General features: G+C 46.8%; 1 protein-coding gene across 1 annotated transcript in view; it reads right to left on the minus strand.

Moving 5' to 3' along the window:
* The window catches only part of clcn1b (chloride channel, voltage-sensitive 1b), a 45231-nt gene extending 18514 nt beyond the window's left edge, over nucleotides 1–26717 (minus strand). The window contains exons 1-6 of the mRNA XM_045213745.1: nucleotides 26416–26717; nucleotides 7044–7260; nucleotides 6805–6936; nucleotides 1198–1326; nucleotides 905–1038; nucleotides 87–164 (exon numbers count right to left, since the gene is read on the minus strand). Coding sequence (XP_045069680.1) covers nucleotides 87–164; nucleotides 905–1038; nucleotides 1198–1326; nucleotides 6805–6936; nucleotides 7044–7260; nucleotides 26416–26466 — 741 coding nt within the window. The 5' untranslated portion in view covers nucleotides 26467–26717. The remainder of the gene's footprint in view (nucleotides 1–86; nucleotides 165–904; nucleotides 1039–1197; nucleotides 1327–6804; nucleotides 6937–7043; nucleotides 7261–26415) is intronic.
* Nucleotides 26718–27796: the final 1079 nt, after the last annotated feature.

Below are 27796 nucleotides of genomic sequence, written 5' to 3' on the forward strand. Positions count from 1 at the left end.
CTGTTATTACTAAGGTCAAAGATCATGCTAGTCAGAGTGGGGGTTGCTGGGAGTTGTAGTTTGTTTTGGTCAGGGAGTCGGCTTACCTCATACACTCCAGAGAAGATGGACATGATTTTACTCAGCACAGCAGCACAGATACTGGCAATGTGGACGAAGGGACCCTAGGAAGCACGGGAAGGAGGACGACAGAGTCAGTCACACACTTGAGGTAGAAGTTGCCCTTCTCCAGTCCCCACAGATCTAGGATCAGATTACCCTTAATCCTAATTCTTAACCATTAGGGGGATGCGAAAATACCTGACCTTGTATCAGTGGTTGGGCAAATCTCCTGCTATCCCCAGAGACACAGAGCACAGAGCACAGAGGTAGACCCACCATACACATGACCTGCATAGACATGGATAATTTGCTCTGATTTGAATTCTTAACTTGAATCAGCAGAGACTAATAATGTTATAATTGCTATGTTTGACAGTTGACCAGCCTCCATAAAGGGAAAATGAATGGACTTTGTCGAGGAGTTTAGTAAATTGTTTCTGTCCCACAAGGAGAGGAGGAGAAAACACGACAGAAGATGATTTATTATACTACTCACTAGGAGAGAAGGAGAGAGAAAGGAAGAGAGGGAGAGGGCAGATACAGTAAGGGAGGAAAGTAAGGAAAGAGAGGAAGAGGAAGGGAAGAAGCAGAGAGATAAAAAGAAGGTGAGAGAATAGATACACAGAGGGAGTTAGAGAAAGAGGTCAAAGAGAGAGAACGTTAGCGAAAGAGGTCAGAGAGAGAGAGAGAGAGAGAGAGAGAGAGAGAGAGAGAGAGAGAGAGAGAGAGAGAGAGAGAGAGAGAGGAAGGGAGAGAGGGAGGGAGGGAGATAATAATAATTGGAGGAGAGGAGTAGGTCCACCTCTTTCCCCACGGGCATGCCACTGCCCAGGCCGGCGGTCAGCCCGATGACTTTGGCAACGAAGGCTTTAAGAGTTAGATACTCCTTCAACACCACCCCTCGCAGAATGGTCTTCAGCTCAGGAATACCAGAACCTACATGAGACAGAGAAACAGAGAGAATGTTGGAGAAAAAGACTGATAGATAGACAGATACTGGAAACAGAGCAGTTATATCATACTTATGTACTTTTGGGGAACCAGGTGGGAGAAAGAGATGGAGACAAGGAGAGCAACACTATGATCAGTACCCACCTATGGCCTGAGGTGCGACTATGTTGCAGAAGAGGGAGGCGAACATGACGAGGACCATGGGGTAGACGACCCAGGCCAGGTACTGGATCAGGACATTCCCCCTCAGCTCCCCGTGCATCCACTTATACGCTGGGAGAGGGGAGATAGGAGGTGGAGGAGGAGGAGGAGGAAGAATCAGGGAGAGTGGAGCAGTGGGTTACACTATTAGAACCCAAAAGGGTTATTTGGCTGTCCCCAATAGGAGAACCCTTTGAAGAACCCTTTTTGGTTCCAGGTAGAACCCTTTTGGGTTCCATGTAGAACCCTTTCCACAGAGGGTACAACATTGAACCCAAAAGGGTTATACTTGAAACCAAAAAGGGTTCTACCTGGAACCAAAAAGGGTTCTCCTATGGGGACAGCCAAATAACCCTTTTGGAATCCTTTTTTCTGTGTGTAGAGCAGGGAAGAGTGTAGAGCAGGGAAGGTCAACAGCCACACATCTATACACTTCAACATCGTCCCCACAGTGACCGTACGTACATATCCCAACCAGAAGCCATGGATTACAGGCAATTTCCTCACTGAGCTAAAGGCTAGAGCTGCTGCTTTCAAGGAGCGGGACACTAATCCGGACACTTATAAGAAATGCCGCTACGCCCTCCAACGAACCATCAAACAGGCAATACAGGACTAAGATCGAATCCTACTACACTGGCTCTGACATGTGGCAGGGCTTGCAAACTATCACGGATTACAAAGGGAAACCCTGCCGAGAGCTGCCCAGTGACGCAAGCCTACCAGACGGGCCGCCCCCAGGTGGTTAGGGTAGGAAACAACACATCCGCCACACTGACCCTCAACATGGGTCCTCTCAGGGGTGCGTGCTCAGTCCCCTCCTGTACTCCCTGCTCACCCACGACTGCGTGGCCACACATGACTCCAACACCATCATTAAGTTTGCTGACGACACAACGGTGGTAGGCCTGATACCCGACGACGATGAGACAGCCTATATATGGAGGAGGTCAGAGACCTAGCAGTGTTGTGCCTGGACAACAACCTCTCCCTCAATGTGGGCAAGACAAAGGATCTTATTGTGGACTACAGAAAATGGAGGGCCGAACACGCCCCCATTCACATCGACGGGGCTGAAGTGGAGCGGGTCAAGAGCTTCAAGTTCCTTGGTGTCCAAATCACCAAGGGCCTATCATGGTCCAAACACGCCAACACAGTCGTGAAGAGGGCACGACAACGCCTCTTCCCCCTCAGGAGGCTGAAAAGATTTGGCATGGGCCCTCAGATCCTCAAAAAGTTATTCAGCTGCACCATTGAGAGCATCTTGACTGGCTGCATCACAGCTTGGTATGGCAACTGCTCAGCATCTGACCGCAAGGCGCTACAGAGGGTAGTGCATACGGCATAGTACATCACTGGCGCCAAACTCCCTGCCATCCAGGACCTCTATACCAGACGGTGTCAGAGGAAGGCCCCAAAAGTTGTCAAAGACTCCAGCCAACAAAGTCATAGACTGCTCTCTCTGTTACCGCATGGCAAGCGGTACCGGAGCGCCAAGTCTGGGACCGAAAGGCTCCTAAACATCTTCTACCCCGAAAGCCATAAGACTGCTGAACAGTTAATTTTTAAAATATTTATTGTCATTTTCTTACACTGGATCTATGCACACTCACTAGACTCTACCCACACACTCACATATACTACACTGACACTCCAACACACACACACACATACACACACACACGCTACATAAGCTCACACACACAAAACACACTGTGATGTCACGAGAGGCTGTGTCCTGGAGGGACGTTACATCCCCCTGAGGTGGCTGCAAACCCAGACAGCTATGGCTCCATCTGCTGGTATGGTCGGGAACTCCACCCCTCTATGGCCAATCTTCCCACGCAGCTGAAACAAATGAGGAGCTGATGAGCTGAAGGTTTGGGAAGGGAAGAGACACACTGAGGGGGTGTGTGGGGGGTGAAGAGACACAGTCTCCAACCTGGGCTCTCTGGAGGACAAGAGTGCTGCACGTCCACTTCCATGAGGAATATAAGGATTTGGAGATACTTACCTTTGGGAAATACTCACCTTTGGATATATGCACCTGTGGAAATACGTGAGAGACATTTGGAAGGACTTTTTGCTGGGTTGGCCACTAGCTGCAACGTGGACTACAGTAAGGCTGGGGAAAAGTTATCTGAGCGAGTGAGAATTATGATTTTGGATGTGGAAGAGACATCCCTGAACTGTTAACCCTTAAAGAGCCACAAGAGAACAGAATTTTGTTATATTTTCGTTAATTTCCCAAGACCTATAATAAAATCCTTGTTTTGTTTGAACCTTGTCTCCTTGCACTACTTGAGCAATCCCGCTGAAAGCTGTGTAGCCTCTCGTGACGTCACAGATGGTGGAGAATACGGGCACGCTCAAGCGTTAATAGTGCATGTCAGAGGAGGATACCGAAGGTTTGATCACCCAGTTTTCCAAGTTGGCCGTAGGCTCCCCGCCCGACTGAAATGGAGGACATATTGAAAGCCCTTGTTGCTGGCCAGCAAGCCCAGATGCAAGCAAACGTGGCTCTCTTGGAGGAGCAAAAGAAAGCCAACCTTCTGAAGGCAGAGGAATTGCAGTTGCAGAGACAGAGGGTTGTCCAAAATACCCGCCCAATAAAGGCAAGTGACTTTATATCTAAGATGGGAGCTACCGATGACATTGAGGCATACCTGCATGCATTTGAGGCCACGGCCACTAGGGAAGCCTGGCCCAAGCAACAGTGGGTTGGTCTGTTAGCCCCCTTTCTAACCGGGGAATCACTGAATGCTGTCCGGGACCTGGGCCCTGACCAGGTTACTGACTATGATGCCCTGAAGTCTGAGATCCTCAGCAGATATGGACTCACAAAGTTTGGTATGGCCCAGCGCTTTCACGGCTGGACCTTCCAACCAGACCAACCTCCTCGGGCGCAGATGCATGAACTTGTCCGAATCGCAAGGAAATGGCTGGATCCGCAGAGGAATACAGCAGCGGCGGTGGTGGAGGCCGTTGTGGTGGATCGTTACCTACGCGCCCTGCCTTATGAGGCAAAACGGTTCATCAGTCAACAGGCCTTGACCACGGCTGATCTGACCGTGGAAGCTGTGGAAAAGTACCAGGCCACAGCGGAGATGCTGAATGCTTCCCGAAAAGACCCCAGGAGTGCGGCCCCACCACAAATGGGAAGAACCCGTCCAAAGGACCCCAAGGTCTCGAACCCAGCCACGTCAGGACTTATCCCGGCTCCAGGGGGAGCCAGAAACCAGGCGGGTCCAAGAAGAGTACACCAGGAGGGGGAAACTTCGACAGTGTTACCGGTGTGGGGAGATGGGACATATCTCCTGGCAGTGTGGGAAACCAGCCGATGAACCTATGCCCACTGCGGAGTCCTCCAGCTCAGCACCCACACACCGTTTTGCCTCGCTCTTGGGAGTCGTAGATGGCGGCCCAGATCGACCCCCCACCTGCCCGGTAACTGTGAATCACCATGATGTGGAGGCCTTACTGGATTCTGGTAGCCGGGCCACCCTGGTGCGTAAGGATTTGGTGGGCCCAACGTGTCTGACCCCGGGGAAAGTCCTCCCAGTTTCCTGTGTCCATGGGGACACCAGAGAATACCCCATTACTGAACTTACAATGACCAGCACACGGGGAACCATACACACGACGGCGGGGGTGGTTGATTCCCTCCCCGTCCCTGTCCTAATTGGACGAGACTGCCCAGCCTTTTACCCACTCTGGAGAGAGTCTCAGGAGAGGATAACCCGAGTACCTCGGAAACGGAGAGGCAAGACTCATCCTGGGAAGGCTCCGGTGCAATCCTCCGAATTACTCACTCCCGCCCGGGCTCTGATAGGGATGGCAGGTGCCCAGACCGACACAGAGACGGAGCTACAGAATCTGGACAAAGAACTGTCTGGTCTGAAGGGGACCGCTGAGAGGTATCGTTTGTTAAAGCAACAGTTAGACATGAAGACAGAAGAGTTAGATATCCTCCAGGCTAAACTCCAACAGAGCTCCTTCCATAAGCAACAGGAGGAGCTGGAGAGGCTGCGCAGGACCATCGAGGAGTGTGAGGAGACCCTGCGCAGTAGTAAGGAGGTCCAGAAGAAGGCAGAGGAGAAGTACAAGGTGTTGGAGAACAAGATGAAGAATGCGGAGGCAGAGAGAGAGAAGGAACTGAAAGCTGCTCAACAGAAGCTAAACTCTGCTAAAACCAAGGCTGATGCGTTCAGTAAGAAACTCAAGGAGAGACAACAGGAGGCTGAGTCCCTGGTCCTAGAGGTGGAGGAGTTGAAGAGAGAGCAGGCTGGCAAGCACCACGGCAATGCGGACGCCCTCTCCCGGCGTGATGCCTTCTTCGCTGCCTTTACCCGACGAGGACGTCGGTCCCGAGGAGGGGGATGTGTGATGTCACGAGAGGCTGTGTCCTGGAGGGACGTTACATCCCCCTGAGGTGGCTGCAAACCCAGACAGCTATGGCTCCATCTGCTGGTATGGTCGGGAACTCCACCCCTCTATGGCCAATCTTCCCACGCAGCTGAAACAAATGAGGAGCTGATGAGCTGAAGGTTTGGGAAGGGAAGAGACACACTGAGGGGGTGTGGGGGGGTGAAGAGACACAGTCTCCAACCTGGGCTCTCTGGAGGACAAGAGTGCTGCACGTCCACTTCCATGAGGAATATAAGGATTTGGAGATACTTACCTTTGGGAAATACTCACCTTTGGATATATGCACCTGTGGAAATACGTGAGAGACATTTGGAAGGACTTTTTGCTGGGTTGGCCACTAGCTGCAACGTGGACTACAGTAAGGCTGGGGAAAAGTTATCTGAGCGAGTGAGAATTATGATTTTGGATGTGGAAGAGACATCCCTGAACTGTTAACCCTTAAAGAGCCACAAGAGAACAGAATTTTGTTATATTTTCGTTAATTTCCCAAGACCTATAATAAAATCCTTGTTTTGTTTGAACCTTGTCTCCTTGCACTACTTGAGCAATCCCGCTGAAAGCTGTGTAGCCTCTCGTGACGTCACAACACACACACATGCATATTGACACCACGCACACACATACACACACTTTCACACTCTTCACATACACTGCTGCTACTCTGTTTATTATATATCCTGATTGCCTAGTCACTTTTACTCCTACCTACTTGTACATACTGTATTACCTCGATTATCTCAACTACCTCGTACCCCGGCACATTGACTCTACTGGAGCTCCTCGTTATAGTGTTTATTGTCTTATTATTTCCTTTTTTATTTAGCAAATATGTGTCTTACTTTTTAATTCTGCATTGTTGGTTAAGGGCTTGTAAGTAAGCATTTCACTGTAAAGTCTACACTTGTTGCATTCGGCGCATGTAACTAATAACATTTTATTTTATTTTATTTGACTTACCTAGGGGGTAGGGACAAGGGGTTGACTTGCAATTAGTAGGCCTAAATTTAGGTCAAATAGCTCATGATATTGCTCATCAGTTTTTGTTCTGTCTTGTATGGCCATCTAGTGAGGGTACCTGGCCTGCTACAGCCACAGTGGGTTATGGGGACTGTAGTCACATACCTTGTAAGCTCTTGGCACTGGTGTAGTCCATGCTCCAGCTGACCAGGGCCATGGTGAGGCCCAGCAGCACCAGGAAGATCCAGTCCTCCCCCAGCTTGGTCACGATGTACCGCTGTATACGAGCCACACAGTCTGGACCAACACAATAAGCTATATTACTGTATGTGTTTAGGCCTCAATATAACTTTTACCGGGGGTTATTTACAGTGATGTAGCTAGAACAAGTCCTTGTCTCTCACCTTGGTATTTGGAGTAGGGGCGTGGCTTCTTTGTGGAGGAGGTGTGGCTGAGATATGACTCCATGGTGACGGAGTGGTGATGTCGTTGGCCATGCCCCCGTCTGGCGTTGACCATGGTGTTTTCTCCTGTCTGTCTCCTCCATTGTCTCTCTGTCAGCAGCCGTGTGGCTTCCCGCCTAGCAAAGCTACCCTGCTGCTCCCTGTACTCCCCGTAGAGCTGGACAGAGCAAAGACTACATTACCCAGGAAGCAATGTTGCATCTCCATTACATTACCCAGAAAGCCCAGCGGGCTCCCTCTACTCGCCCATGGACCTGGACAGAGCAGGATACTACATATAATTACCAAGAGCACCTCCCTGGATAGAGAAAAGACTGTATAGTATTACCCAGAAACCCTTGCAGTTTCCAGGACAGAGCAGACTTCATTACCCAGAAAGCATTGCAGCTCTCTTCACTACCAAGAGGCTCCCTGTAGGCCTTCTCCCCATAGAGCTGAACACTGAGATCAAAGACTACATTACCCAGAACCCCTTGCAGTTTCCTGGACAGAGACGATTTCATTACCCAGAAAGCATTGCAGCTCTCTTCACTACCAAGAGGCTCCCTGTAGGCCTTCTCCCAATAGAGCTGAACACTGAGATCAAAGACTACATTATCAAGAAAGCCCAGAAATCCCCATGATACAGTAGGGTTTTGTGTTGCATTGTCTTGAATTTGAGGTTAGGGAAGAAAGGTAGATGAGAGAGAGAGGAAGTGAGTGGGAGTAGGAGGGAGAGAGAATCAGAGGAAATTAAAAGGGGGATCATAAATGGGAGCGGGGGAGAAAACTGGATCCAGCACAGTGGGATAGCTGGAGATAATGAGTTAGAGAGGGAATGTGCGGCGTGTGTGTAAGAGATACACACCAACCTGTATACCCTGCTGCCGGCCAGAAATAGACAAAACGGGCCAAGAGATCGGAAAAACCCCTCCCTGAGTGGAAGCTGGACTGGACAGGAGCCAGGTTGCCAGAGGAAGAGATCCCAGGAAGACAGAACATTCCGCACCTTCTTCTTCCAACACGCACACACGCATGTACTCATGCACACACACACACACACACACACACACACACACACACACACACACACACACACACACACACACACACACACACACACACACACACACACACACACACACACACACACACACACACACACAGAACCAGGAAGGGTGTTACACTTAGGAGCTGCTCTAGGATCAGCTTTCACCACCCCACTCCTAATACACACGCTATAAAACACACCTGGTCCTGGACCTGGGCTTCAAGACAACTTATGCTTACACCTACAGTACATCTGCATACCACTACGTTGCAACACATGAGTCTAAATCAGTGGAAGAACTAAATCACTGGTGTCAGACAGTGCTGTATTAGGTTCTCATAGGAGAGGAAAGCTGCTGCAACCAACCAACCAGGAGGCCTACTGACAACCATGTCAGATGATACCATGGTTGTGGTCAAATCCAATTTGATTTGATTGGAAAATTTACATTGAATTCAATTCGAATTTCAACAATTTGGACTGTTGGAATTAGAATTGAATTGGAATTGTAAAAACATTTAATCTTTGGAATTGAATTGGAATTCAATATTTGTACATTTCCCAGTTAGTGTACAAAAATTGACAGCATGATTTGTTTAAAATAATTTCAACTTGTATTTCTGTATTTCCAGTATAGCTAAGCTGTCTGAACAGTGACATTATCATCCTGAAAGTCTGAAGGAATGAAATTGGAATTGGAATGTGTGGAATTGTCTGGTATAATATTGAATTGGGAATATAATTCTTGAAATTGACCTAACATTGGAATTGAGAAGAATTGACATCTTCTTTGAATTCAAAGACTGACCTGGAATTAGATTGGAATTAGTGGAATTAACCAGAACCCTGTATGATACAGGTGCAACTGTTCATTTCAAAACGGCTTTGTATATTTATGCAGAGTAAAAGCATTAACGTTGTGACACTAGTGATTTGTGTTTCACTGTTTACCCACTTCACCTGTGTTTGTAATCTGTTTCTAGGGGCAAGATCTAGGCTACTTTGAGGGATAAATTTTTTGTAAACAATAAACGGTCAACAACAACAACGCTGAACTGCCTTGTGCAATGTTTCACCTTGGTTGAACCTCTCTTGACTCATTCCCCATAGTGACCATTCCCTATTCCCCAATAGGTTGATGGAATTACAGGCTATAGTGGGACTGGTGTTAAACACATCTAATGTTGCCCACTGTTCTTGAACACACCTCTTAAAAGTTATTTTGATGTTTTGATGGTCCTAGAGCAAATTTTACTGCAAGTGAGCAAATTATCTCTACTATCTGTTTATTCTTATTTTTAAAATGCTGTATTATATCCAGATGCTTATGGATTGCCATGCAACAAGCATTTACTCAATTGTTTTCAATCTGACATTTACACTATAATAGCTGTACTAATAGTGGAGCTATAATTAATTAAGATAAAAAACAAGTAAAACACTGATGTCTTGCCAGGCAAGTTAACTTGAATTTTCCCTCTCGAGGAAGCAGTAGACATTATGCTGTGTTGATCACATAAATATACAGTGAGTATGTACACATATAAGTGAAATTGTCCCAATACTTTTGGTCCCCTAAAATGGGGACACTATGTACAAAAAGTTATTTCTAAACGGTTCACCGGATATGGATGAAAATACCCTCATATTAAAGCTGACAGTCTGCACTTTAACCTCCTAGTAATTGTATAATTTCAAATCCAAAGTGCTAGAGTACAGAGTACACATTTGTCACTGTCCCAATACATTTGGAGCTCACTGTATAACCCCTCAAAAGACACATACTACATTTAACAGCTTAAGATGAATATATAATCCTGTTGCATACAGTACCTGTTCTGTGTCTGCTTTCTTGGGCATTCTGTAATGAGACTGTTCTCTCCCTGTCCTACAGTATTATATGTGACTGTAATATCAGGTCAACACCAAACATTAACAACACAACACTATCAATCTGGGATGAACAAACAGGCAAGACTGGCAAAAAAAGAGGAACCTGGGGTGTGATGACAAAAATAAGAGGGGGAGACAGAGGGTGAGAGACAGACAGTACGATAGATCGAGAGATCAACAGATAAGACACGGAATGAAAGACTGAATAAATCACAGGGAGAAAAGAATGTGTCATCATCACAGTATCTCTCTCTGGAGAAAGAAAGAGAGAGAAAAAGAAAGAGAGAGACAGCGTGAGAGAGAGTCTGAGACCTGTGATACACCTATTACTGAGAGCCTATCCCTCTCCATCTGTCAGCCTGTGTTTGTCCTGTGTCACTGTGTGACCCTGTGTGTGGAGTCAAACACTGTACACTCCACTCAATACACTGATAACACATTCACTACTATTCCACACACATACTCACCATGCCAAAGGACTCAATACGCGCAGAGCCAGAGAGAATCTAGCTCAGGTTCAATCCTACCAATTTTAAAATATTTATGAAATACATACAAGTGGTACCAAGAAACACCAAGAGAGAGAGAGAGAGAGAGAAGGGTAGAGAGAGAATCAGGAAGAGAGTGGGCGAGACAGAGAGAGAGCGAGAGAGAGAGAGAGAGGGGGGGTAGAGAGAGAAGGGTAGAGAGAGACTCAGGGAGAGAGAGAGAGAGAGAGAGAGAGAGAGAGAGAGAGAGAGAGAGAGAGAGAGAGAGAGAGAGAGAGAGAGAGAGAGAGAGAGAGAGAGAGAGAGAGAGAGAGACGGGAACAACAGGAATCAAAACAGGAATCAAAACAGAAACATTTTACATTTGGCTAGAAATTCAAAATAAAATTATCTCAACAGAGAAAAATGTCCTCCTGTGTGCTACCTATATCCCCCCACTAGAATCCCCATACTTTAATGAAGACAGATTCTCCATCCTGGAGGGGGAAATCAATCATTTCCAGACCCAGGGACATGTACTAGTCTGTGGCGACTTAAATGCCAGAACTGGACAAGAACCTGAAACCCTCAGCACACAGGGGGAAAAACACCTACCTGGAGGTGACAGCATTCCCTCCCCCATATGCCCCCCTAGGCACAACTACGACAACATAACCAACAAAAACAGGTCACAACTCCTGCAGCTCTGTCGCATGCTGGGAATGTACATAGTCAATGGTAGGCTTCGAGGGGACTCCTATTGTAGGTACACCTATAGCTCATCTCTTGGCAGTAGTACTGTAGACTACTTTATCACTGACCTCAACCCAGAGTCTCTCAGAGCGTTCACAGTCAGCCCACTGACACCCCTATAAGACCACAGCAAAATCTCAGTCTACTTGAACAGAGCAATACTCAATCATGAGGCATCTGTTAGGCCTACTGCTGCTAGGTAGCTCTCTCTGCTCTCTCCCTCCCCTCTGTCTGTCCTTGATTGCAGGAGTGAAGTCTGGTGTGCGGGAGTCAGGGTTCCAGCTGCAGCTCATTCACCATAATCACCTCAGCCTTTAAGACCCGGTCAAACTTGCCACTCATCGTCAGATCATAGTCAAGACGACCATATATTGGAACCTGACTCCTGCCTCCGCTTCACTCCTGCCACCACCATCCTGCTCTCCTTTACCGGACCTCTCTTTTGGACTCACCACGGACACTAGGACATTACGGTACCACACCTGCCCTGATCTGGATCTGTTACCCTCCCTGTACCTGGACTTGCTCTTCCCCTATATTTGGAAACCTGGACTTTGAACATTGTAAATAAACCTGTTAAAACTTATCTGGCTTGGTGTACTTGTCTGCATTTGGGTTCTTATCCAGTTAAATCATAACAGTATGATCTGACCAACATGAACCCAGCAGACAGTAGCTCGGATACCACCCCAGAGTGCACTCAAATTTGGACTGCCATAGCCAATCAGGGCATTTTACTTGGCCAACATGATACCCTGTTTAAGACGATTGCTGAGGACAGTCAGGTGCTGCTTAATCAGGTTCAATTACTCTCCAATCAAGTGTCTGCCCTTACTACCCCTTCAGCCCAGATCCGAGAGTCTTTTGTTCCTGCTCCAGAGCGCTATGACGGGAACATGGGAACCTGTGGCGATTTTTTGACTCAATGCTCGTTAGTGTTTGAACAACAGCCCCTCACCTACGCCTCAGAAAGAGCCCGTATTGCCTACCTTATCAACTCTACTAGCGGTTCCGCTCGTGCCTGGGGATCCGCGGTCTGGGAGAGTCAGTCGGACATCTGCAACGCTTACGTTGCCTTCACCACAGAGATGAGGAAGGTTTTTGACCACCCCGTACGAGGCAAGGAGGCTGCGAAACGGCTGTTTTCTCTTCGGCAGGGGGCTCGTGAGTGGGCGGAGATGGCAGTGGAGTTTCGGACTTTAGCAGCAGTGAGTGGTTGGAATGACGAGGCATTACAAGGAGTGTTCATCAATGCTTTGTCTGAGACTTTAAAAGATGAATTGGTGTCATATGATGAATCGCCTACGCTGGATAATCTTATTTCACTCACTATCAGGTTGGATAATCGGATTCGGGAGCGCCGCCGGGAGAGGAGTGTTAGTTCCAAGCAACCTGTCTGTCATCAACAAACTCCTCCCTGCATCGTCCCTACGGAGAGAGCCGTGTCTTCCCGAGTCGATACGAGGAGCACTGAACCCGGCCATGGAGGTGGGTCGTGCACGGTTGTCCTCAGAGGAGCGTGCACGTCGTATTCAGGCTCGGGTCTGCCTGTATTGTGGAGAAGCTGGTCATTTCGTTCCTTCCTGCCCAGTTCGTCCGGGGAAAAGGGCCGGCTCATCATTAATGGGAGAAGTTTTGGTGAGCCGAGCAGCGGATTCTTCCTCTTCTCCCCGCATTCTGCTCCAGGCATCCCTCCAGTGGCAGTCCCAGAATTTCTCTGTTAGTGCGCTGATTGACTCTGGTGCCGACAAAGCTTTTTGGATAGAGAGTGGGCTCAACAAATGGATTTGGAGACTGTTCCTATGGACTGTCCGCTGCAGGCTAAGGGTCTAAATGGACAATTGTTGACCCGTATTACCCATCAGACTGTTCCTGTTTGTCTTAGAGTGTCGGGGAAATCATCAGGAGAACATTCAATTCTATATTATCGACTGCCCACAGACTCCCCTGGTCCTTGGTATCCCCTGGCTCATAAGACACAATCCACACATTGATTGGGTGACAGGTAGCATTGTTTCATGGAGCACATTTTGTCATGTGAATTGTTTGTGTTCTGCTCAGACTCCTGCCAGTACTGTGCCTCAACCTCCACTGGAGTCCATGGATCTTTCTGCTGTTCCTGACGTGTATCATGACCTGGCATCCGTTTTCTGCAAACACAGAGCTACTTCTCTTCCTCCTCACCGGCCTTACGACTGCGCCATTGACCTCCAGCCAGGAGCCCCGCTCCCCAGCAGTCGCCTGTACAATCTCTCCCGGCCGGAGACGGAGGCTATGGAGAACTACATTCGGGACTCCTTGGCGGCAGGTATTATGCGTCCTTCCTCGTCACCTGTAGGGAGCGGGATTCTTTTTGTTGCTAAGAAGGATAAGACCCTCAGACCCTGTATTGATTACCGTGGACTTAACAACATCACCATTAAGAACAAGTATTCTCTGCCTTTGATTAATTCTGCTTTTCCCCTCCTTCATGGTGCTACCATCTTTACGAAACTGGATCTACGAAATGCGTATCACCTGGTGCGCATTCGTAAGGGTGATGAATGGAAGACTGCCTTCAACACACCCTTGGGACATTTTGAGTATCTGGTTATGCCTTTTGGGTTGTCCAATGCCCCTGCTGTTTTTCAGGCACTAGTCAATGATGTCCTTCGGGACATGTTGAATCGGTTTGTTTTTGTCTATCTGGATGATATCTTGATTTTCTCAGAGTCCTCTCAGGAACATGAACTGCATGTGCGCCAGGTGTTGCAAAGGTTGTTGGAGAACAAACTGTTTGTGAAGATGGAGAAATGTGAATTTCATGTGTCTGAGACCTCTTTTTGGGTTACATCATAGCTCAGGGGGAGTTGCGGATGGACCCAGCTAAGATCTCTGCTGTCACGGACTGGCCAGCTCCCTCTACCCGCAAACAACTTCAACGATTCCTGGGGTTTGCGAACTTCTATAGGAGGTTCATCAAGGACTACAGCCGCATTGCGGCGCCACTCACCGCTCTCACCTCCATCTCACGACCGTTCGCTTGGAATGAAGGGGGCCGAATCAGCGTTCGAAGAACTGAAACATCGCTTCGCCTCGGCTCCCATTCTGATGCAGCCGGACCCCGACCGCCAGTTTGTCGTGGAGGTGGATGCATCCGACACTGGGGCAGGTGCGGTGTTGTCACAACGTTCTCCTGAAGATAACAAACTGCATCCCTGTGCTTTTCTCTCAAGGAAACTTTCTCAGGCTGAGAGGAATTATGATGTTGGCAATCGTGAACTGCTCGCCGTTAAGCTGGCTCTCGAGGAGTGGCGACATTGGTTGGAGGGGGCGGAACAACCCTTCATCGTTTGGACGGATCATAAGAATCTGGCTTACCTCCAGTCAGCGAAGCAGCTCAACCCCCGTCAAGCCAGGTGGGCACTATTTTTTGGGAGATTCAATTTTTCTCTGTCGTACCGTCCTGGGTCACGCAACGTCAAGCCTGACGCCCTGTCTCGTGTTCATTCGGCTGTTGATACTGGTAGTAACCCTGAACCCATTTTGCCTCCTACCTGCAGTATTGCGGTCATCACATGTGACATCGAGGGGATTGTTAGACAGGCTCAACATCATCAAGCTGACCCTGGGAGGGGTCCTCCTAACCGGATGTTTGTCCCTGAGTCTGCTCGCTCCCAGGTACTTCAGTGGGCTCACTCGTCTCCCCTTACCTGTCACCCTGGAGTTTCGCGGACCCTTGACTTTGTGCGACGGAAGTTCTGGTGGGCCAGGATGGAGGCGGACACTCGAGCCTTCATTGCTGCTTGTACGGTATGTGCACGAAGTAAAAACTCCACCCAGGCCAGCGCCGGTCATCTACGACCTCTACCTATACCCAGCCGGCCCTGGTCGCATATCGCTATGGATTTTGTCACTGGACTTCCCCCCTCGTCTGGAAAGACTGTCATTCTTACGGTGATTGATCGTTTTCTAAGTTCGCTCATTTTTTGGCCCCTACCTAAACTGCCCACTGCCAGAGAGACGGCTGAGATTTTGGTTGAACATGTGTTCCGCTCTCATGGTCTACCCACGGATATTGTCTCTGACAGGGGTCCCCAGTTTGTCTCCCAGGTGTGGAAAGCTTTCTGTAAAGCTTTGGGCATTACATCCAGCCTGTCCTCTGGATATCACCCCCAGACCAACGGGCAAGCCGAGAGAGCGAACCAGGAGATGGAGACCGCTCTTCGCTGTGTCACTGGGTCTAACCCTGGGTCATGGAGCTCCATGCTCCCCTGGGTGGAATATGCTCATAACACCTTGACTAACGCTTCCTCTGGTTTGTCTCCTTTTCTGTGTGCTCTGGGTTATCAACCTCCCCTGTTCCCTTCCCAAGAGAGGGAACTGGCGGTACCCTCGGTGCAGTCCCACATGCGCCGCTGCTTCAAGGTCTGGAGGAAGGCCAGGGTAGCTCTGTCCCGAGCTTCGGCGTACATGCAGAGGCAAGCCAACCGTCACCGGTCCCAGGCTCCCGGTTACTCTCCTGGTCAAGAGGTATGGCTGAAGTCACGGGACCTTCCATTGAAGGTGGAGTCTAAGAAGATGGCGCCTCGTTTTATAGGACCGTTCAAGATACTGTCTATTGTTAACCCCTGCGCGGTTAAGCTACAGCTTCCTGCCTCCCTACGGGTTCATTCCACCTTTCATGTTTCCCAGATTAAGCCTGTGTCGGTTAGCCCTCTGTGCCCGCCCTCTCGTCCCCCTCCTCCGCCCAGGATCGTGGGTGGGGGTCCGGTCTACACTGTCCGGCGACTTCTGGATGTTCGCCGCCGAGGTCGTGGTTGCCAGTACCTGGTGGATTGGGAGGGTTATGGTCCTGAGGAACGTTCCTGGGTGCCCAGGAGCTTCATTGTGGATCCTGCTCTGGTCCGAGAGTTTCATAGGTTACATCCCGATAAACCCCGTCGGCCGCCAGGTGGCGTCCGTAGAGGGGGGGGTACTGTTAGGCCTACTGCTGCTAGGTAGCTCTCTCTGCTCTCTCCCTCCCCTCTGTCTGTCCTTGATTGCAGGAGTGAAGTCTGGTGTGCGGGAGTCAGGGTTCCAGCTGCAGCTCATTCACCATAATCACCTCAGCCTTTAAGACCCGGTCAAACTTGCCACTCATCGTCAGATCATAGTCAAGACGACCATATATTGGAACCTGACTCCTGCCTCCGCTTCACTCCTGCCACCACCATCCTGCTCTCCTTTACCGGACCTCTCTTTTGGACTCACCACGGACACTAGGACATTACGGTACCACACCTGCCCTGATCTGGATCTGTTACCCTCCCTGTACCTGGACTTGCTCTTCCCCTATATTTGGAAACCTGGACTTTGAACATTGTAAATAAACCTGTTAAAACTTATCTGGCTTGGTGTACTTGTCTGCATTTGGGTTCTTATCCAGTTAAATCATAACAGCATCAAAGCCAAAGGAACTGAATAATATTAAGAAATGCTATAGATGGAAGGAAAGTAGTGTCGAAACCTACCAAAAAACAATTAGGCAACAACAAATTCAATCCATTCTAGACAACTTCCTGGACAAAACGTTCCACTGTAATAGTAAAGGTGTAAACTTGGCAGTAGAAAACCTAAACAGTATATTTGACCTCTCAGCTTCCCTATCAAATCAAAAAATCTCTAACAGAAAACCGAAGAAAAGTAACAATGGTTTGATGAAGAATGCAAAAACCTAAGAAAGAAATTGAGAAACCTATCCAACCAAAAACATAGAGACCCAGAAAACCTGAGCCTATGCCTTCACTATGGTGAATCACTAAAACAATACAGAAATACACAACGGAAAAAGAAGGAACAGCATGTCAGAAATCAGCTCAATGTAATTGAAGAATCCATAGACTCTTACCACTTCTGGGAAAATTGGAAAACACTAAACAAACACGAAGCGCTATCTATCCAAAAGGGAGATGTATGGGTAAACCACTTCTCCAATCTTTTTGGCCCTATAATAAAGAACAAACAGCAAAATAATATACATGATCAAATGCAAATCTTAGAATCAACTATTAAAGACTACCAGAACCCACTGGATTCTCCAATTACATTGAATGAACTACAGGACAAAATACAAACCTTCCAACCCAAAAAGGCCTGTGGTGTTGATGGTATCCTCAATGAAATGATAAAATATACAGACCACAAATTCCAATTGGCTATACATAAACTCTTTAACATCATCCTTAGCTCTGGTATCTTCCCCAATATTTGGAACCAAGGACTGATCACCCCAATCCACAAAAGTGGAGACAAATTTGACCCCAATAACTACCGTGGGATATGCGTCAACAGCAACCTTGGGAAAATCCTCTGCATTATCATTAACAGCAGACTAGTTCATTTCCTCAGTGAAAACAATGTACTGAGCAAATGTCAAATTGGCTTTTTACCAAATTACCGTACGACAGACCACGTATTCACCCTGCACACCCTAATTGACAAACAAACAAACCAAAACAAAGGCAAAGTCTTCTCATGCTTTGTTGATTTCAAAAAAGCTTTTGACTCAATTTGGCATGAGGGTCTGCTATACAAATTGATGGAAAGTGGTGTTGGGGAAAAACATATGACATTATAAAATCCACGTACACAAACAACAAGTGTACGGTTAAAATTGGCAAAAAACACACACATTTCTTTCCACAGGGCCGTGGGGTGAGACAGGGATGCAGTTTAAGCCCCACCCTCTTCAACATATATATCAACAAATTGGCGAGGGCACTAGAACAGTCTGCAGCACCCGGCCTCACCCTACTAGAATCTGAAGTCAAATGTCTACTGTTTGCTGATGATCTGGTGCGTCTGTCACCAACCAAGGAGGGCCTACAGCAGCACCTAGATCTTCTGCACAGATTCTGTCAGACCTGAGACCTGACAGTAAATCTCAGTAAGACAAAATAATGGTGTTCCAAAAAAGGTCCAGTTGCCAGGACCACAAATACAAATTCCATCTAGACACCGTTGCCCTAGAGCACACAAAAAACTATACATACCATCAGCGCCACAGGTAACTTCCACAAAGCTGTGAACGACCCAAACCTTCCATAACAAAGCCATCACCTACAGAGAGATGAACTTGGAGAAGAGTCACCTAATTAAGCTGGTCCCGGGGCTCTGTTCACAAACACAAACAAACCCCACAGAGCCCCAGGACAACAACAACAACACAATTAGACCCAACCAAATCATGAGAAAACAAAAAGAGAAATTACTTGACACATTGGAAAGAATTAACAAAAAAACAGAGCAAACTAGAATGCTATTTGGCCCTAAACAGAGAGTCCACAGTGGCAGAATACCTGACCACTGTGACTGACCCAGACTCAGTGAGCATAGACTTGCTATTGAGAAAGGCTGCCGTAGGCAGACCTGGCTCTCAAGAGAAGATAGGCTATGTGCACACTGCCCACAAAATGAGGTGGAAACTGAGCTGCACTTCCTAACCTCCTGCCAAATGTATGACCATAGTAAAGACACATATTTCCCTCAGATTACAGAGATCCACAAAGAATTCGAAAACAAACCCAATTTTGATAAACTCCCTTATCTACTGGGTGAAATACAACAGTGTGCCATCACAGCAGCAAGATTTATGACCTGTTGCCACAAGAAAAGGGCAACCAGTGAAGAACAAACACCATTGTAAATACAACCCATATTATGTTTATTCATTTTCCCATTTGTACTTTAACTATTTGCACATTGTTACAACACTGTATATATACATAATATGACATTTTAAATGTCTTTATTCTTTTGGAACTTCTGAGTGTAATGTTTACTGTTAATATTTATTGTTTATTTCACTTTTGCCAATAAAGCCCTTAAATTGAAATTGAATTGAGAGAGAGAGGGATATTTATTGTTTATTTCACTTTTGTTTACTATCTACTTCAATTGCTTTGGCAATGTTAACATATGTTTCCCATGCCAATAAAGCCCTTAAATTGAAATTGAATGGAATTGAATTGAGAGAGAGAGAGAGAGAGAGAGAGAGAGAGAGAGAGAGAGAGAGAGAGAGAGAGAGAGAGAGAGAGAGAGAGAGAGAGAAGGGTAGAGAGAGACTCAGGGAGAGAGAAAGAGAGAACGAGAGAGAGAGATAGAGAGAGAGAGGTAGAGAGAAATTCAGGTAGAGAGTGAGAGAGAGAGCGAGACAGAGCGGTAGAGAGAGACTTAGAGAGAGAGAGAGTGAGAGCTGCTAACAGATTCAGAGACTGAAGGGCAGTGTGACATTCAGAGTTAATTAAAAAATAATAATAACAACAGATTCCTGGGTCACTCGTGAGTGTGTGTGGTGCCCCATGTCCTAATCTCTGTATCTGTCCGTCAGTGACTGGGTCAGATTATATTATTAACCTTGTGTCCCAAGACAGGGCTATATTGTCAGGGCTGACCACACGCACACACACACACACACACACACACACACACACACACACACACACTGACACACACATGCACACACTCTCACACATGTGTAATCTATAATAAGGTAAGGGAAACTCACCCCTGTAAAAAATCATTGGCTCCAATCGTAGTTTAAAGTACAGGGGTGCCACAACAACACTCCCATAACAATTCAAAGCACGCAAGTAAACCCTAACACACAACCTATAAGGGTAACCACACTGTTTTAGGAGATCCCCAAGAGTCAATATTTCATTCACAATAGTTTAAAGAGAATATTCCAAACTCTGTGCAGTATCTCTTTGCACATCTCTTAAATGCAATGCACATATTTTCTTTAGTTGATTGACTGCAATCAATCAATCAATTTTATTTTATATAGCCCTTCTTACATCAGCTAATATCTCGAAGTGCTTTACAGAAACCCAGCCTAAAACCCCAAACAGCTAGTAATGCAGGTGTAGAAGCACGGTGGCTAGGAAAAACTCCCTAGAAAGGCCAAAACCTAGGAAGAAACCTAGAGAGGAACCAGGCTATGATTTCCTTAAGATTTCCAATATTGATTTCCTTAAGAAATTGATGTCAAGCAGTTTAAATTGAGAACATAAAAAATGTGAGAACAACACAAATTGAGACCACATGTAAATAAAAAGGTAACATTCTAACATAAACAATGTCACCATGACCTCTTAATCATTTGCAATTATGTTATGTTATAATGTAATAAAGAAGCATAAATAGGACTAATAAAATATCAATATCAATAATTACCAGAATCTGGTCTAAGTTCAGCCCTGTCTCAAAAGTGTTGATGCGCTCCCGCATCTTCCCTCCCCTCTTCTCAGGTGCTGTATGTTGTCACGCTCTCCTTCCGCTCTCTAATATACACTGTATATAACCTCTATCTGGATATTACATCTGTCCTTTCCTGTCCTTTAAGACATCCCTGTAAGACTGACTGTACCTGCCTTCTTTTTGTCCAAGGGGAGGTAGTACAGTATCGTCCCCAATGACTAACAGGTATGGTCAATTAAGTACAACACACACACACACACAGTCTTGTATAACTAGCCTTGTGAGGACACACAATTCAGTCCCATTAAAAATCCTATTTTCCCTAAACCCTAACCCTAACCCTAAATCTAACCCCTAAATCTAACCCCAAAACCTAACCTTAACCCTAACCCTAAACCTAACCCTTGCTCCTAACTCTAAAACTAACCCTAGCTCCTAACCCTAAACCTAATTCTAACCCGAACACTAATTCTAACCTTAACCCTAAACCCCCTAGAAATAGCAGTTGACCTTGTGGAGACAAACAAAATGTCCCCAGTTTGTTAAATTGTTGTTTGTTTAATATTCTTGTGGGGACTTCTGGTCGCAAGCAGACGCGCACACACACAGAGGAGGAGAAAGGGGTGGCGGTTAATACAGACACTTAATAGGTTGTCAACAGCTATTCATTCTCCTAGGTCTATTCCCTATAAGCCAGTCAGCCAGTCAGTCCAGGAGACTCCAGCTATCCAGTCCAAGATCATAAAACTAACTAGCGACACCTCGCAGGGCGTGAATGGAAGTGTTAGTGATTTAATACCTGGCACTAATGCTATGTTAAACCTGCTTTATTGGGTGGAATGGGATTAGGTTTGTAGGATTGTACTTTGACGATGTCAGTTAGGAAACTCATTTGTGACTGACAGTACTGGGAATATAGTATATGCATACAAAGGTACAGACGTACAAGGTAAAATACCGTACTCACCTATTGGGATATTCTCTCCATCTCTCAAAACAATCTTACCTATTCCCCCTCCAAACTTTCCCTCTCGCCACCCCTCTCCCCTGTCTCCCCTCTCACCACCCCTCTCCCCTGTATCCCCTGTCTCCCCTGTCTCCCCCCTTAACCCTCGCCTTCTGGGGTGAAACCCAACTCTGGGTTAAATTTAGAGCTAGTGTGACTCAATGCTCACTGAGACACTTCTCCGCAAACCTCTTCTCTCTCTCTCTCTCTCTCTCTCTCTCTCTCTCTCTCTCGCTCTCTCTCTCTCTCAGCTCAAGCCATTGCGTATCATAAAAAACAGTTATTGACCAATAATAACCATATATACAGTAATTAAATTCTAAGATCTGTGTAATAACCTAGAAGTGCCAACTCTCATGACTAATTAGACCATTTACAGATAGTTATATAGTATTTACCTAGATATTCCATGGTCAAAAAGCCAAAACAGGAGACCTAAACATTCCAAATGTCATATGGATTGTCTCACCCATGATGTGATGTCTCCATACCAGGCTTCCCAGACTATAGCCTACTGACCCAGACTATAGCCTACTGACCCAGACTATAGCCTACTGACCCAGGCTATAGCCTACTGACCCAGAATATAGCCTACTGACCCAGACTATAGCCTACTGACCCAGACTATAGCCTACTGACCCAGACTATAGCCTACTGACCCAGACTATAGCCTACTGACCCAGGCTATAGCCTACTGACCCAGAATATAGCCTACTGACCCAGACTATAGCCTACTGACCCAGACTATAGCCTACTGACCCAGACTATAGCCTACTGATCCAGACTATAGCCTACTGATCCAGGCTATAGCCTACTGTGTTAGTGGAGCAGAACATGAAGTGATTTACTTCCAGGTCACACAGCTGTGTTGACTCTTGGTCTAGATGAGAGAGGAATTTACCTCTGGAGCTGGGGCTGTGCTGACAGACATATACCAACAGAGAGACACTGTCTGTGTCTCTGCTTGTGTATGTGTGTGAGTGTGAGTGTGAGTGTGAGTGTGAGTGTGAGTGTGAGTGTGAGTGTGAGTGTGAGTGTGTGTGTGTGTGTGTGTGTGTGTGTGTGTGTGTGTGTGTGTGTGTGTGTGTGTGTGTGTGTGTGTGTGTGTGTGTGTGTGTGTGTGTGTGTGTGTGTGTGTATGTGTGTGTGCGCGCGTGCGTGGGTGCATTTGTGACCTGGAAGTGAAAACCTGTCTAGATATTCTGCTCCTCTTACAACATGGGACACACCTCACTGCATAAGTTCAGTCCACCATCCTCAGAAGGGGTTTAGCTAGCTTACTTAAAAATCTTGCTGTAGGAAATGATCCCTGGCCGTGTCAAGGCAATGATTAATAAATAAACAGTATTACGATAGTGTACCAGTATTAACAGCTCAACACACCATTCTCCCACTTTTCTCTCCCCCTCTGTACCCCACCATAGCGATCATAACACACACACACACACACACACACACACACACACTCTCTCTCTCTCACAGACACACACCCGGCCCCATCATAGTGATCATATCTGTGTGATAGATGTGGGTACCTCCAGTGGAGGGATATTAAGCCTGTAAATAGTGTGACTAATTTAGATCTTATTTATATCTGACCTCTGGTCCCACAGACACTCTGATAGGGCCAGGGATTAAGGATTCGCCTTGGGCAGGAGGCCACCACGTCTCTGCAACCTCTCCAAGACAGAGAGAGGGAGGAGAGGAGGGAGAGGGCAAAGACACAGGAGAGAAGAGGAGGCGGACAGAGGAAGGTGAGGGGCCTCCTTGGGTAGACTTCAAGTCTATCTTAGCACCTCCAAGGGAAAGAAAGAGAGGAGAGGAAAGAGAGGAAGAGAGGAGAGAGAAGGAGGAGTGGAAGAAAAGGGGGAATTGAGGCAGTCTTGGGCAGCGTTCCACCCATTCCAGCCATTACAATGAGCCCGTCCTCCCATAGTTCCTCCCACCAGCCTCCACTGGTGAGGATTTAAAATGATGAAGCTGAGGAGACAGTGACATGACCATAGAAATACAATGAATAGAATGGGCTTTGGACCTGTAACCCTGGAAATTTGACTGGTAAACTCATGCGTACACATGCAATGACTGCCTGGTACTGTGAAGCAATCATTTCCATGGTAATGTAGAATGCTCATTCAAAGGATGCTAACTGATGCTGATCATGCAATGGGATGCGTTTTTTGTAATGTCAGTTGAATTGATTCAACAATTCACAGCACAGATTTATGGGTACACTTCCTGCTTTTACTTCCTGCTTTGCTCCTATGAGTATACTCAAAATGGCTGCGAGTCCACCCATTTTGCCATCATTGCTTGAATAGGGACACCTGTTCTACTCATTATTTTTCTATGGATATAACTTCATCCCTTCACGCGCTCACAGGGAAGTGATGCTGTATAAATACATTGAACCTGTCTGCTCACATTTCCTGCTATAGGAATATCTATTTATATCCATGAAAACAGTGATAGCTTTACAAGACTGAAGTCTTAGGAGCATTCTGACCACCATACCAGAGATGGATATCACTTTGAGGGATCTTAACTTTTCCCATGAGGTCACTAAAAATCACAAAGGACGAGAACCATCTTAACACCCATGTATTAGGTTCATGAAGTTGAGGTGTTTGTCCTCTGTAGCTCAATTGGTAGAGCATGGCACTTGTAATGCCAGGGTAGTGGGTTCGATCCCTGGGACCACCCATACGTAAACATTTATGCACACATGACTGTAAGTCGCTTTGGATAAAAGCGTCTGCTAAATGGCATATTATTATTATTATCTAAAAGAGTTTGAGTGACAAGGGCAAGGTATAAACCCAGTGGGATCTTTAGCAGGGGTTTAGCACCAGGATATACACTGAGTATGCAAAACATTAACATGCTCTTTCCATGACATATACTGACCAGGTGAACACAGGTGAAAGCTATGATCCCTTATTGATGTCACTTGTTAAATCCACTTCAATCGGTGTAGATGAAGGGGAGGAGACAGGTTAAAGAAGGATTTTTAAGGCTTGAGACAGACAATTGAAACATGGATTGTGTATGTGTGTTATTCAGAGGGTGAATGAGCCAGAACAAAACATTTAAGTGCCTTTGAACAGCATATGGTAGTAGGTGCCAGGTGCACCGGTTTGTGTCAAGAACTGCAACGCTGCTGGGTTTTTCACGCTCAACAGTTTCCTGTGTGTATCAAGAATGATCCACCACCCAAAGGACATCCAGCCAACTTGACAAAACTGTGGGAAGCATTGGAGTCAACATGAGCCAGCATCCATGTTGAATGCTTTTGACACCTTGTAGAATCATGACCCGACTAATTGAGGCTGTTCAGAGGGCAAAAGGGGCAACTCAATATTAGGAAGGTGTTCCTAATGTTTGGTATACTCGGTGTATAGATGAGTGGTGGGCCTTGCGATCTCGTACATGAAGAAGCAATGAGCGTTCAGATTCTCTAGTTGAAGACAGGCCAGGAGAGAATGAGGGAGGACTAGGTTCTCCACAGTGTCAGATATTTATGTCATTACATCAGCAGAACAGACAAGCTCAAAACACCTGAGCACAGAACACTATTGAGGTCAGAGAGCGAGAGAGAGAGAGAGAGAGAGAGAGAGAGAGAGAGAGAGAGAGAGAGAGAGAGAGAGAGAGAGAGAGAGAGAGAGAGAGAGAGAGAGAGAGAGAGAGAGAGAGAGAGAGGAAGAGACAGATGGAGAGACAGACGACGAGACGGACAGAGGGAAAAGACCAAGGAGCTGATCGTGGACTATAGGAGAAAGACGGGAGAGCATGCCCCCATCCACATCGACAGGGCTGTAGTGGAACAGGTTGAGAGCTTCAAGTTTCTTGCCGTCCACATCACTAAGGACTTAACATGGTCCAGACACACCAGCAGTTGTGAAGAGGGCAAGGTAGTGCCTCTTCCCCCTCAGGAGGCTGAATAGAGTGGTGCGGTCAACCCAGTACATCACTGGGGCCGAGCTCCCTGCCATCCAGGACCTCTGTATTTCAGGCCATGTCAGAGGAAGGCCTGAAAAATTGCCAAAGACTCCAGCCACCCAAGCCATAGACTGTTCACTCTGCTACCGTCCGGCAAACAGTACCGGACCATTGGCTCTCAGACCAATAGGCTTAGCGACAGCTTCTACCCCCAAGCAATAAGACTGCTAAATAGCCTGACCGCTAAATAGTCAATTAATGGTACCCAAACTATCTGCATTGACTATCTTGCACTGACCCTACACACACTGACTAGACTATACATACAAACCATATACACACTCACTCACACACATTACATTGACACTCCCACACATACACTCACACACACACGCAGACCAACACAACACAAACACACATACATACACATTACACACACTCACACACTTTTACACGTAATTTGCTGCTGCTACTCAGTTCTTTATTTTACTCTTATTATTATCGATCCTGATGCCTAGTCACTTTACCCTGCCTTCATGTACATACTGTATCTACCTCAAATACCTCGTACCTCTGCACATTGATCTGGTACTGGTACTCCCTGCATATAGCACCATTCTTCTTTTATTCCTTGTGTTACTATTTTTTATTTTTTTTACTCTGCATTGTTGGGAAGGGCTCGTAAGCAAACATTTCATGGTAAAGTCTATACCAGTTGTATTCGGCACATGTGACAAATAAAATGTGATTTGAAAATAAGAGAGAGGTGGACAGACGGGCAGAGACAGAGATGGAGAGAGACGGACGGACACTCGGACAGGTAGAGTGAGAGGTGGACAGACGGGCAGAAACAGAGATGGAGAGAGATGGACGGACACTCGGACAGGTAGAGTGAGAGGTGGACAGACGGGCAGAGACAGAGATGGAGAGAGACGGATGGACACTCGGACAGGTAGAGAGTGAGAGGTGGACAGACGAACAGACAGACAGAGAGAGACCTACCAGGGTCTGCTGGTATCTTAGAGCCTTCCTTTGCGACGCATCTGCAGCCATTGACACGCTGTCACTGACCCAAAAATAACCTTGATGGTCGCTTCAGCATTTCCACCCGCACACTCTCAGCTAAACACACATGTCAAGAGCGCACACACTTTCTTACATATGCATTCTAACACACTCATACACACACCAGTTCAGTGCACACACTTGAGATTGACACTTGTTCAGATCCAATCTTGTCCAGTTGATCCAGAGGTGGTGATCCCTCCACCTGTCCTGTAAGACAGTCAACAGAAAGATGTCTGTACAGAGACTCCTGGTAGTGATATGAGGCAGCGACAGACGCAGCGCTTTCCTTTATTAGAACAGCAGACACCTAATCACACACACAGCAGGGCTCATGTTAATGACACCAATACTGACTTACACGCTTCTTGCCCCCTTGAGCAGGCCAGCCAGACCAGTGGGCTATTAGACCTTTGTTTTTGGATGGGGTGTTCTTGTTTGGACAGGCAGGGGTGAGGGTGATTAGTGGGTGATGCCACCCCCCACGGGGCTGCCCCTGCAACGTGAGGAGGGTGGGTGACACATAACACCCTCGTGACAGGTATCGACTCATCAGCCAATCATGCAAGGCTATCCCTTCAAACCCCTCACATGCTCCAAGCCCTCATTCCCCCTGCTGTACCAACATACAGTGGGGAGAACAAGTATTTGATACACTGCCGATTTTGCAGGTTTTCCTACTTACAAAGCATGTAGAGGTCTGTAATTTTTATCATAGGTACACTTCAACTGTGAGAGACGGAATCTAAAACAAAAATCCAGAAAATCACATTGTATGATTTTTAAGTAATTAATTTGCATTTTATTGCATGACATAAGTATTTGATACATCAGAAAAGCAGAACTTCATATTTGGTACAGAAACCTTTGTTTGCAATTACAGAGATCATACGTTTCCTGTAGGTCTTGACCAGGTTTGCACACGCTGCAGCAGGGATTTTGGCCCACTCCTCCATACAGACCTTCTCCAGATCCTTCAGGTTTCGGGGCTGTCGCTGGGCAATACAGACTTTCAGCTCCCTCCAAAGATGTTCTATTGGGTTCAGGTCTGGAGACTGGCTAGGCCACTCCAGGACCTTGAGATGCTTCTTATGGAGCCTCTCCTTAGTTGCCCTGGCTGTGTGTTTCGGGTCGTTGTCATGCTGGAAGACCCAGCCACGACCCATCTTCAATGCTCTTACTGAGGGAAGGAGGTTGTTGGCCAAGATCTCATGATACATGGCCCCATCCATCCTCCCCTCAATACGGTGCAGTCGTCCTGTCCCCTTTGCAGAAAAGCATCCCCAAAGAATGATGTTTCCACCTCCATGCTTCACGG

This window comes from Coregonus clupeaformis, unplaced genomic scaffold (genome assembly GCF_020615455.1).
Source record: "Coregonus clupeaformis isolate EN_2021a unplaced genomic scaffold, ASM2061545v1 scaf0148, whole genome shotgun sequence".
NCBI lineage: Eukaryota > Metazoa > Chordata > Actinopteri > Salmoniformes > Salmonidae > Coregonus > Coregonus clupeaformis.